Source organism: Octodon degus, unplaced genomic scaffold, assembly GCF_000260255.1.
Source record: "Octodon degus isolate 3935 unplaced genomic scaffold, OctDeg1.0 scaffold00021, whole genome shotgun sequence".
In the NCBI taxonomy this organism is placed as follows: Eukaryota; Metazoa; Chordata; class Mammalia; order Rodentia; family Octodontidae; genus Octodon; species Octodon degus.
Window position 1 is genome coordinate 1,798,597 of NW_004524597.1, and position 13,106 is coordinate 1,811,702.

A 13,106-nucleotide genomic window follows, 5' to 3' on the forward strand; every position below is an offset into this window, starting at 1 on the left:
CCTCTTTGCTTTAGTTTTTGCAGTTTCTTATGTGTGATGAATCTTTATACATGCTACATAATTTCTGGGTTAGTGTTGCATATAGTGCTTTAACCTCAGTGGATGAGAACACAGACATGAACTCTACAATTTGTAAGAGGCTACCCATTCTCTATATTTTGCCAGCCTGCTTTCATGTATTTTTTGTTCCTAGTGGAAATATTGAAGATTTAATTTGAAACTTAGCAGCAGTCAGAATTTCTGGCGTTTTATCTGATCACTATGGGCTTATAATCAATTTTCAAGAGATAAGAAAACAATGATCAGATTTTAATGTTTAATACAAGTACCCAGCAGGTGTTATGGGGGCTATGCAAGCAGTGGCTAATGGTATTTCCCCAAAGAAAGAATTTTACATTGGAGCAACTTTAAGTGGGAAGGAAGTCTGAGGAAATATGGATTATATTCCTTAGAAACTAGATGGGGGAATTGAAGGTAATAGGTACTTGTTCCCAGCCAACTTTGTAATGAAATTACTGTTCAGCAGAAATTCCTGTTATAGCTTTCTTTGCCTCCCAAGGGACTGAAGACTCTAACTAGATAAGAAGAAGCAATATTAACACTGCATATGTGGAGTCATTGGACAAGAACGTTGAACTGTAAAGGAACCCAGAAAAACCTGGAGCAGAGAATTTCCATGTAGTTATTTTCATACAATTGGAAGAAGATTGACTGACTCTAAATCATCACCCTGCCAATTCCACCTGATTTTGCTGGAAAGTAGAGAAAGAGGATTGAATGGGAGAAGAGGAGACTGGAAATTAAAGTAGGATAGTTAAGTAAGTTCAACTGGGAAATCCAAAGAAAGATGCTCATTAGTACCCAATAATCTCTTGATTAAAAGAACTGTGATATTCAGTTTCTGTAACCTAATCTGTGATTGTCTTCCCCAAGGCCAAGTGTCTACACCAAAACAAAATCATTTTTTTCCAATATTAACAGTATAGGTCGATTTTCCATCATAACCCGTGCCTAAATTAACCAACCCATTAAGACAAAAGGTTCATTTCAGCTCTCAGATTGGGATGGTCACAATCTGGTGGATCTGTTGTTTTTTAGGTATGAGGGAAAACACTCCATGCAGGAGTGCATGGAGGGACAGAGCCACTTACCTCATGGCCAAGAAGGAAAAACAAGAGAGAAGAAGGGGAAGGAGTCCCGGTATCCTCTCCCAGACACTCCCACAAAGGCCCAAAGACCTCCCCATAAGCTCTACCTCTTAAAGATCCCACCACCTCCCATTAGCACCACCCTGGAAACCAAAACACATGGACCTTTGGAGGAATACTCAGAGTGCAGCATATTCAACCTGAATATTTCCACACTACAACCTTTTAAAACCACATTTTAGTTATTAGGAAGACCAAACTTGAACTTCATTCACCTTAAAGTGCTAGATCATTGAAATTTGGCTCGAGCTATGGGAATCAATAAATACTTCAATGAGTTGTCATTCCAATTATGCATTTGGGACAGGAGATATCTATAGAGAAAAGGTGGCTATTTTTCTACTAGTTCAGGTAAAGGCTAGTGATAGTTTTCTATGAACCTTTCCATTGAAATTCCATAAACTGTGTGTTCCACTGGAGAAATTTGTCCATCTGTGCAATCATTATTCTCCAACTGCTGCCTCTTCAATATCTGTCTTGTACTTACTACCCTAAAAAATCATTATGCATCTGCCTGTGCCCTGTAAGCTTGCTGTTCAAACCTCCATCCCCAATTAATACAAAAATGAATATCCATTTTTTTAGTATTGCTGATGGAGCACTTCCTTGTCCAACTCCAGCTTCTGCCTCTAGCTTCCTCCTGTCGTGGATCTGGAAGTTCCCCCAAAGTCTCATTTGCTGAAAGATTGGTCCGAATACAGCAGCATTCAGAGGTGGGGCTTTTGGGAGATCATCGGATCATGAAGGCTCTGACTCTATCAATAGATTAATTTATTGATGGATTCCCAGTGTGAATGGTGCTCTTGGGAGTTAGTGGAAATGTTTTAAATCAGGGCTTCCTTGGAGGAAGTAGGTGCTTTGGCACATGCCTTTGGATGGCTAATCTTGCCCCTACTTCCCTTCTTGCCTTCATTTGCCCTTGTTTTCTGGCCACTATAACTTGAGCAGCTTTTCTTCACAACATATTTCTGCCATCAGACTACTTCATCAGACTATTTCACTGCAAGCTTAAAACCAATGGAGCCAGTCAACCACAGAGCGTTTCACTCTGAACAACAACAACAAAAAGAATCTTTGTTCATTGGAGTTGATTTTCTCAGGTATTTATTACACTGGCACAAAGCTGAGTAACACAGTCCTCAAGCTATTTCCCCAATGACTTGCTAACCCGATGATAGATGTTTCTAACTCATGGAACTCATTGTGAAATTTCATCCCTCTTTGCTTTAGTCTTTGCAGTTTCTTATGTGTGATGAATCTTTCATTCTCCTTTGCCATCCTTCTCCTCAACCCTTATTCTCCCTTTCCATCACAATCCAACACTTCCACTTTATTTCCAGATTTTAGCCCAGGACTCACAACAGGATTAGCCAACTCCTGTCGCCAGTTTAGTTGGTGCGTAGCTCTATTTTACACTTCCTGTTATTTATGGTAGTTATTTGTGTCCCTTCCTTCAATCTTGAAAACCATACAGTTATTTTATTTTGGGGCAAAGTTCTTGATTCCTGTTATGTCATATAGTATGTACTTAAATGAGTCTACTGGAAGAAAGAATGGGTAAGTGTATTGAGGAATATATTAGTGGATAGGTGGATGATTGGAAGTATGTATTGACGGATGGATGGACAGATGAATGTATTTGTGGATAGTACTACTAATTTTTATCTGTCAGTGTCTTCAACCTCCAAGCTTTAATTGAGCTCCTTCTCTTACCCTGAACATTATGCCAGAAAATGTGGTAGGACCAAAAATAGCCAGAAGGCACAAACCAAAATGCCAGCTTGAAGAATAAAGACATCCTGGTATAGGTCCCCATTAATTACCTTGAAGGTCTGCTGATACTCAGGAATTTGACCAAATTCAGTTTTCCTCTAGACCCACACTCATGTAAATACTTTTGCAAGAGTGTGAATAAGGAAAGTAGTGCCTGTCTGAACCCCACCCACTTAGCTCATTGCATGCTAGCCAAGAAATAGCAAAAGAAGAAAAAATAAAAGAAAAGGAAAAAAGTTAAATTGTCTAGAAAATGAAAGGCTCTGAAACCATTAACAAAGCTGTTGATGCTCTCATCAAATGTAGAGAATATTTATAGGTTTGCTTGTTGGCAACAGTTTGAGTACACCACTCCAAATCTTAAAGCCATTGTTTCATGGATTTCCAACCCTTCTGAACAAAGTCAAGACACTAACCTGGGACACAGACAAGGTCCCTGTGATCTCACTCAGGGATCCTCCCAGGTTTATCCACTGCACAGAATGTTGGCCTGATCAACTGTCTGCTGCTTCTTCTGGGGTGTGTCACCATCTCAGCAGATTCCTCTGTGCTTGCGATGTCTCCTCTCACCACAGTGCAGCCTCCTACCCACATCCTAGGCTCTTCAAGCTTTCCCAGAAGCACTCCTCAGACTTTCCGGGTTGAGTCTGGGGCCATCCTGTGTTTTCACAACTTCTCATCTTCCTCTCCAGAGTGCACAAGTGGTACTTGAGGCACCATTGCTAATGTGTTTATGTCCTTGAATTGTAAGAATGTGGGTAAGAGGGTAGAAAAATACTGTGTTTTTTATTTCTTCCCTATAAGACTCATTGTAAGACTTGACATATAACAGACACACAGTAAATAGCTGTTGAATCGAGAAAATACCATTCTAGTAAATGATCAGAGATATCTCAAATGCATCAAATAGAAGAATGATTACTATTTGCTCCTAGAATAGCAGTGTTTCATTTTTTCTGTTAGATGAAGGATTTGATTGCAGAGAATTTGAAGAATAAAAGGCATACAAATGGAAATGGAAAATACCTGTAATTTTTCTACAAACAGGCAGGCTTTGTTTGTATCTTCTTTTCTGCTTGTTTAACATTAGGTAGTGAGCAATTCCTTCAAGCTGTTAATGTGACAAAAGTATGGCTATTAATGAGCCAGGTAGATCATTGAATGGAGACACGATGCTGTTCTAAGCCTTTCCTCCAGTGTTTTCACCTTGTCCTTGGAGTTCTGATTCTCTTTCAGGTGTCATGGTCACGCTTTCCTGCACTGTGAAGGGTCAGGGTGACCTGTGGCCTGGTAGTATATTATTCCTTATAGCCTTTCCTTCACTTCTTTAGCTGCTTCTGGAGGGAAGGGAAAAACAAGGTAAGACAATGCAACGGCTTTGAAGTGTCCTGTTTTTCTGAGGTAGTCTGGAATGCTGTAGTGCTCTGTACTACTTTTGTTGGGTGTCTGCTTTGTGGTCATTGCTGTGTTTTCTTGGGCTTCCTTAACATCACATTTTGCCCCAATTACAAAGAGATACAATCACCCTGGGAAACTTCTTATCCAGATCCAGAGTGCTAAGCTCTACCCTTCTCCTCTAGCTCAGTCCAGTCTGACCACAGGCAAGGCAGCTTTGAGGAATGGTGTAGGTACTTGTGACATAAGTCAGACAGATGTCATCTGTGATGAACAGATGTATGTTAAAGTTGGCAGCATGGATGTGGCATGACTCAGTTATTAGAAGTCCTCCTTGATGCCCCTCCTTGTATGGTCCTCACATCCGATCTAGCTACATATCTTTTCACTTGGCTCTGTTTGTTTTCTGCTGTTAACTTTTCCTTTCCCTCCACCTGAACCTCTTCTTTGGTCACCATCCAGGTCCAAACCACCATTGTCTTTCACTTTGTTTACAAGAAGAACATGAAATAGTATCACTTATCAATTCTAGCCTCTCTAATCTATTTTCGACACAGTCTGACATAAGAAGACAAATGTATGATTATGCAAACTCCTTCATTAAAACACTTCAATGTCTTCCTGTTGTTAAAAGACAAAGACAAAATTTGATATAGTCTACAAAACTACATGCTATCTCCCCACATTCATATTTCCAGCCTCACCATACCATATTTCCCTGTCTTTCTCTACCTTAACTTCACTGTTCTGCATCTCATTCCTTATAAATGCACTACAGTACCCTTACACATATTGTCTCTTTTGCTTGCTTATATATTTTCATGCCTAGTTGTAATATTGAGTCTTCCTCCAGGGCAAATTGTATTTCCTTAACCTTGCCTGGCTCCTCATTCACTTTTACACAGCACTTCCTACTTTCTAATGTAACATTTATCACAGCCCCAGGACTGATCAGGGAACTCCCCCTTCTCTCTCAGACAATAAATTTCATAAAGGCAGGGGATCATGTCTCTTTCCCAACCACCTGTGCGATGACATGTAATGAATGCTTTAAAAGCATGCCAGTTGGAGGAATAGCAAATATGGAACAGCATTTCTTCAAAGCTGAACACCACATGGCTTATGAGCAAGTGCCGTTCTCTGGGAAAGCTTGTTAAAGGAGGGTAGACTGCGCTTATCTATCAGATCCCTGGAACCTAAATCTATGAATGTAGAAGGACATAAATGTTCTAGTTCATGTGTTAAATCTTTAATGTCCACAGGATTGAAGACTTTGAGAAGGAGTCCAGGCCTATGTAATAGAGATCCTGGTCCGTGTGCAGATGCTACCGCAGCTGGGGGCTGCATGTGACAGGAATGGCCCTGAAGGCTCACAATGGCAGGGTGATGACAATGGTGGTGCCAGCCACTCATTTGTTTGGCACCTCTTGAATTCTTCTCTAAAATTTTGTCTTTCTCTTTTCCTCTGCCTAGATTTATGGTCAATGTGACCTGGGATGGCAAAGACCTGTCCTTCACTGAGGAGGGCTATCAGGTGCACCCCAGGCTGGTGGTGATCGTGCTGAACAAAGACCGGGAATGGGAGAAGGTGAGCACTCTATCCATGTTGAATGTGGGAAGGACAGACAGCATGGAGAGAAAGGGCCAAGCTACTCCTTTGCATTTACTTCAGAGCTGCTCCAGGCTCCACCTATAGCCAAGAGTAGGTTTTTCTTACAACAGGGATATTGACTCTCATAAGATACAGCTGAAATTCTTTACTTGGGTGAACTTGTAATAGTGTTCCATATACTATTTGGTTCTCAAATTCCAGTAGGACACCTGGGAAGATTTAGGATAATTTAAAGACAGTCAAGTTTGATTTGCACCATTATAGTAGCAAATGTTGACTGTATAACAGTTTGTCTAACTCTAAATGTGTGCCATGTTCATCATTTAACTTATTGGCTGAACACTCTGTATTTTCATTTAAATTAGTCTTTTATTTTAAGTAAACCTAATTTTTTAAACTTAAATATATCACTTCTATAAATTATATGTTGGAGAGGGAGGTAGTAAGGCATATGTCCAAGTTTGTACATGTTAACTTTGAAAAATGGGAAAAATTAGTTTACAAAGAAGAAGAAATCAAGGGGCTGGGGAGATAGCTCAGTAGAATAAGTGCTTGCCTGGCAAGTGCGATCCTGAGTTCAATCCCAGGTACTGAAAAAAAAAAAAAAAAAGAAAAAAGAAAAGGAAAGGAAAAAGAAATCATCCCAGATCCTGAGTCAGAGGATTGACTTATAGGAAATTTGCAGATGGTCTTATGCGTGCAATGATAATATCTAACCCAGGTATACTCTGTATCCTTCCATGAATCACCTCAAACTATTACCTACATTATTATAAGGAATGCAAGAAAAAGCAAAAAGGGAACTTAGACAGTTTTCTTGCCTTCTTTTTCAAGCAATGCCTGACTTCTCAACTATTTTATCATCCTGAGATTTACGTTTACTTTGCACATCAAATGGAGACCTCTGAGATGCCAGAGAGGAAAATATAGAGTGTGGGTTGGCAGATGTAATATAGTCAACTAGCATCAGGGGAAAATAATATGCAAACCGATGCGTTGAACTTGGGGAGACAATGACGGACATCTGGAAGGGAGGAGTGAAGACAACGCATAAAAAACATGTACGCTACATTCAATAGCTATGAACACATATTCTTTCAAGAATACTTGGAAAATTCTTAAAGTCGACTATGATTCAGAGAATAAAACCAGTCTTGATGTATGGAAAGGGACTGAAATCATGCATAATGTACCCTTCAACCACAGCAGCAGTGAAATAAAAAATCAGTAACAATAGCAAGTAGTATGTTAGATGTTCAAAAGATGTTAGAAATATGAAATATGTTAGAAAATATGCTGAATGAAATGATAATGAAAACACACCATATCACTGCAAAATTTGAAGAAAATTGAAGATGTGCTAAGAGGGAAATTCATACCTTTAAATGTGTATAATGAAAAACAGAAAATACAGCCACAGTAATTTATGCTTCTAAATTAAGAAACTAGAAAAAGAAGAGGAACATAAATCTAAGTGAAGTAAAAGAGAAACATAATAAATGTGAGCAAAAATTGACAAAACTGAATTTAAGCTGTAGAAGAAAGATTAGTGAAGTGCCAGGTCTTTGAAAATATTAATAAAATTTATAATAGTAAGCAATAATGAAAAGAAAAACAGTATAAAAACGAGGTATAAAAAGCAAAGCCATATCAATATGCTGAGCTGTAAAAGGCTCAAGTCAACAACTTCTGACATTGCCAGTCCTGCGGATAACCCACTACTATTACGGACTACTGGACTATATTGGATTACTTTGCTGAATTCATGCACCTACAATACTTGAACGGCAACAGAATACCCATCTCTGACAAAACTAAACAAAAAAGGGGGATATAATGAAGGACTATTTTGTAATGAATATATATATATATATATATATATATATATATTAGGATAGATATACAGCTACTTTTTCTTAGTTCAATGAGTACAAAGATTTGTACTAATAGTGTTTAGACAAAATATCATGTCTGCATCTTGTACTCTGAATAACTACTACAAAGACAACAATATGCAATGTATTAATTACTGTAACTGTCCTACTAACCTGTTTTGAAACTGTCTCAATGCTTTTTCTTTCTCAATAAAATTAATATAAAAAGAAAAGAAAAATAAAAGTGATTAATATTAAAAATTTAAAGCATTGAAGGTCCTTTGTGATAAAAAAACTAGGAAAAATTTGTGTCAGCATATTGGACAATATTAGCAGAATAGACAATTACCTTAAAAAACAAAAACTGACATGAGAAGAAATTAGCTACCAGACCAACTCCATATTGGCTAAGATATTGAATATATAACAAAAACCTCATTTACAAAAAGAAAAAAGAACTTCCAGTCCAGATGGCTTCACTGAATTCTATCAAACACCTAAAAAAGAAGTAACACCAATATACACTTTTTTCAGTATGTTTCTAATCAGAATTCAACAATATATCTTAAAAAGGATAACACATCATGGTTATGTAGTTTTATTTTAAGAATGCAATATTGATTTAGCATTAAAAATAAATCAATGTAATGTACCATATGAACAGGGAAAAGGAGACAATTCCATGGTTATCTCAATAGATGCAAAAAATACATGTAAGAAAACCTAATATTCCTTTGTGATAAAGAAGGTAGATTCCACAATTTGATAAAAGGTATATATGGAACACTGATAGTTAATATCTTAATAAGGAAGTAATACGATAGCTCCACAAATATGCACTTGAATAATCTTTGAGGAATTATTATGAGAATAAGCTAGAGAAAAGTCTTTTAAATAACTAATATAAAGTCTACTATTATTCACATGGAAAACTAATAAACCTTGATGAATTCTTCCAGTTATACACAAAAATATAATTGAAATAGATCACAGGCTTAAATGTAAAACCAAAAATTAGGAAATTTCTAGAAGATAGCATAGAAAGATACTTTGTTGTCTGAGAAGGTCATAGATTTCTTAAACAGAATTAAAAAAACTCAAACACACAGTAAAGATAAACTGTATTATTGTGAAGAGACACAATATTTTGACAATAAATAAAGCTTTTGCCTATGCAAAAATATTTTTGATGTGGCAAAACAAGGTACAAATTGAAAGAAAATGTTAATACATAGATGTTATAAAGTCTTCATATCTAGAATATGTAAAAAAAGAACCTTCAAATAATCAATAACAGAAAGAGAGACAGCACAACTAAAGTGGACAGTTTACTTAGACACTTTGCAAAAGATATTACTTGAATTGGCAAAAATTCACAGGAAGATGCTTTTATCCTTGGTCATCAGTAACATGCAAACTACAACTGCGATGAGGATGCTGTTTCATACCTATGGGATGGCTTTAAATAAAAATAATGATGGGCTGGTGAGATAGTTACGTGGTCTAAAGCATCTGCTTAGGCGAGCTTAGGCAGGTGCAGGGGACCACAGTCTGATCCCTAACACCACATGCCATGCCAGCCTAGCCCTCAGGGTGAGCTGAGCCTGAGAAAATAAATGAGGACATCAAATTGCAGTGAGAATGTGGAGCAACTGAGTCTTCCACAGTACATTGCTGGCAGGAAGGTAAAATAACAGTAATCGCAGAAAACTGTTCTGTAGTTTTTTTTAATCAAGTGAAACATACACATACCTTATCATCAAGCAATTCCATTCTTGGTGATTTATGCCAAAGAATTGCAGATGTAAATCCAAAATATTACACTGGTACGAGGAATGAGCTACAGCTTAAGCATCCATTCAAGAGAAAATGAATAAATAATTTAGGGTATATTCAGCAAATGGAAGTCTACTTGGCCATAAGAAAGAGTGAGCTATTCATAGGCCTGACAACACAGATGAATTTCAAATCCTGTTATGTTGAACAAAATAAGACAGACACAAAAGATTATACTGTCTGATTCAATTTACATGAAGTTCAAGAAGAGACAAAACGTCCATGGGGTTAGATGTCAGATTAATGGCTGCTTCTGTGGGAGGAGGGTGATGGAGAGGAAAAAGGGCCCAGAGAGTTTTCTAGAGTGATGGTCATAATTTTCTATCTTGAACATTTCTCAGGATATATCCAGCTATGCCACAGACTTGTGCATTTTGGGGGGCTTTTTTTTTCTTTTTGGTGGAACCAGGGATTGAACTCAGGCCCTTGTGCCTGCCAGGGAAGCGCTTATTCCACTGAGCCATCTCCCCAGCCCCAACTTGTTCATTTTATTGTATGTTGTTACATATACTTTTTAAAATAATTTTATTGAAAAAGAAGTAGCAATGAGACAGTTTCAAAGCAGGTTACGAGGATAGTTATAATAATTAATACATTGCATATTGTTGTCTTTGTAGTAGTTATTCATAGTACAAGATGCAGACATGATATCTTGTCTAAATACTATTAGTACAAATCTTTCTTCTCATTGAAATACTGTATATCTATGCTAACTACTTTGTATATACAGGTATATATATATTTTTTCACTACAAAATAGTCCTTCATTTACATCCCATTTTTTGTTTATTTTTGTCAGAGATGTGTATTCCATGCTATTCATATATTGTAGGTGCATGAATTCAGCAAAGTATTGTCATATGTAATTAAAAAAAAAACCTTAAGTCATACAAATGGGGATATCACTGACTATTTTTTTTCTGCTGAGAATTTATACTTTACCTCCCAGATGTGAGTACTGTTATAGTAACAATAATTATTATTTATTGATCACTTACTCCATTGTTTTAGGTGACACATGAAAGCAATGGCTGAAAACGTTGTTTATTAATTCAATTTTTAAAAATTCCTAATGTATATCTAGTGCTGTTCCTGATGACAAAGGATCTACAATCTGAGGTACAAGGTCTCGGGATAAATCCTGAGGGGATTTGACTGACCTTATCAGATCCAAAAGCTACAATTCTTGTTACTTAGGTTTTGCTTTATCTTGGTCTTAACCATCTAGCAGAAAAGTCTAAACAAAGTACAAGAAATAAAGCCACGTTGTTATGTTGAGCTGTAGGGGACTCAGGTCAACAACTTCTGACATTGCCAGTCAAGCAGAAGACCCAATACTATTATGGACTACTGAACTATTTTGAAATATTTTGCTGAGTTCACACACCTATATTTAAATGATATAACTAAATAAAAAAAAGGGGATATAGATGAATGTCTATTTTGTATCTGTGTACTCAAAATGGTTAGGATAGATATATAGCTATATTCTCTTAATTCAAGGAATTGAGGGATTTATTCTAATTGTGTTTGTAAATAGGGTATCATGTCTGCATCTTGTACAACAAACAACCACTAAGAAGGCAGTATGCAATGTGTTAATTATTGGAACTGTCCTACCAATTCAATTTGAAACTTTCTCATTGCTATTTATTTCTCAATAAAATTATGGGGAAAAAAGATGCTTGGAAACTTACTAATGAACAATAGAATATTTCCTTACCCAAGGAACTTGGTGTCTGCAGAGGTGATGGAGGAGAATGGGATTCTAAGTCCTTCTGTTATTCTTGAGTTATCTTGTTAGCTTCCAGTTAACTGTTACCAGGTTTTACTCCTTTACTTCTTCTGATATCTCTTTAGTTCATCATATTAAGAGGCTCACAACTTTATGAATTTTTAAAAAATAATTTTATTGAGAAACAAATAGCAATGAGACAGTTTCAAAACCAATCAGTAGGGAAGTTTCAATAATTAATATATTGCATTTTGTTGTTTTCTTAGTGGTTATTCATAGTACAAGATACAGGCATGATATCCTTTCCACAAACACTATTAGAACAAATCTTTCTATTCATTGAATTAAGAGAAAGTAGCTGTATATCTATCCTAACTAATGACTTCATGAATGTTCAGGGTTTCTTAACACATCTCAGGCTTGGTGTGTGGTATTCTTCTTTTGTCTATGATGATTTACTAAATTTCTATCTCTCCTTATCTGTGAACTTCTGATGTTTCTTTCCCTTTGCTTGCAAAACCTAAAGTATGAGAACACTTTTTATTGATCATTAACAGGAGCTAAATAATTTGGGCCTCTCTGGTGAGACATCTCAGTGTACTAAGCATCTGCTTAGGCAAGCAATGGAACTGGGCTTTGATCCCCTGCACCATGAGCTGCATCAGTCCTGCCCCTGGGGCATGCTGAGCCGGCCACCGAGACCCAGTGTAGTGCATGCCTGTAATCTCAGTGCCCAGGGGGATGAAAACAGGAGGATCACTACAAGTCTGAGCTGCGTAGTGAGACCCTGTACCAAATATATTAAAAAACAAAAATTTGGGCCTCACTGGCCTTATGCTGTTGAGTTTGTGCATTATTTTTCAACACAATCTGAGGATCACTTCTGCGCTGTAAAATAATCCTTGACTGTAATTAACCAGTCTTGGGTCAGCCTTGACTCACACCTGTGAGTTTTCTATGCAGCCTTCAGATCTGGCTCATCTGCCAGGGAGTGAGTTTCCAGGAGGCCACTGCAGTGCAGTGACAGCACTGAATAAAGAAAGCTGCCCTTGTGATACTCCATTCCCAGATGCTCCAAAATGCCTCTCAATATCTTATGTATCCTCTTTCACATTGCTAGTGAAATACAGCAATCCTACCTCCTCCCCTCCAAATAAAATTGGACTTGAGAAGCTGCAGCTAACTTGAGCTTAGAATTTACAAATAGTTCCTGTAGTGGGTCTATTCTCTTAGCACCCCAGGGACCCAGAGCTTCAGAAATAACTCCCTGTGCCTTTAGGAAAGAGAAAGTCAGTGGAGCAGGTAAATACCAGCCATGTCATCTTTAAAGCTGCCACAGAGCTGCATACTGGTTCATCAGGTCAGCAGAGAGGAGGGCCACAGAGGACAGAGCTACTTTCTCTTTACATCGCTGAGGTGACCCAGTGGTGTCACTGTGAGCAGCAGCATAAAATGAGGGTATCTTGGACAATGCAACACACTCTCGGAGGAGCACTCCTTTTTTCCAGGGTCTTTGTATGTGGCTACCATGGATGACAGATCCTCAGCACCGTGCCCTCTCCCACATGTATTGTAGATACACAGCTCAGCTGAGCAGTTCTTACAAATGGGTATTGCCATACTTTTGATCTCTCTCCTTCTGCAGTGAATTTTTTTTTTTTTTTTTTTTTTTT

The 13,106-nt window shown here is 37.5% G+C and overlaps 1 protein-coding gene across 1 annotated transcript in view; it reads left to right on the plus strand.

The window, feature by feature from the left end:
* Nucleotides 1-13,106, plus strand: part of Grin2a (glutamate ionotropic receptor NMDA type subunit 2A) — a 452,129-nt gene that overhangs the window by 295,115 nt on the left and 143,908 nt on the right. Inside the window, exon 5 of the mRNA XM_004627768.1 lies at nt 5,850-5,964. Within this exon, the coding sequence (XP_004627825.1) occupies nt 5,850-5,964 (115 nt within the window). The remainder of the gene's footprint in view (nt 1-5,849; nt 5,965-13,106) is intronic.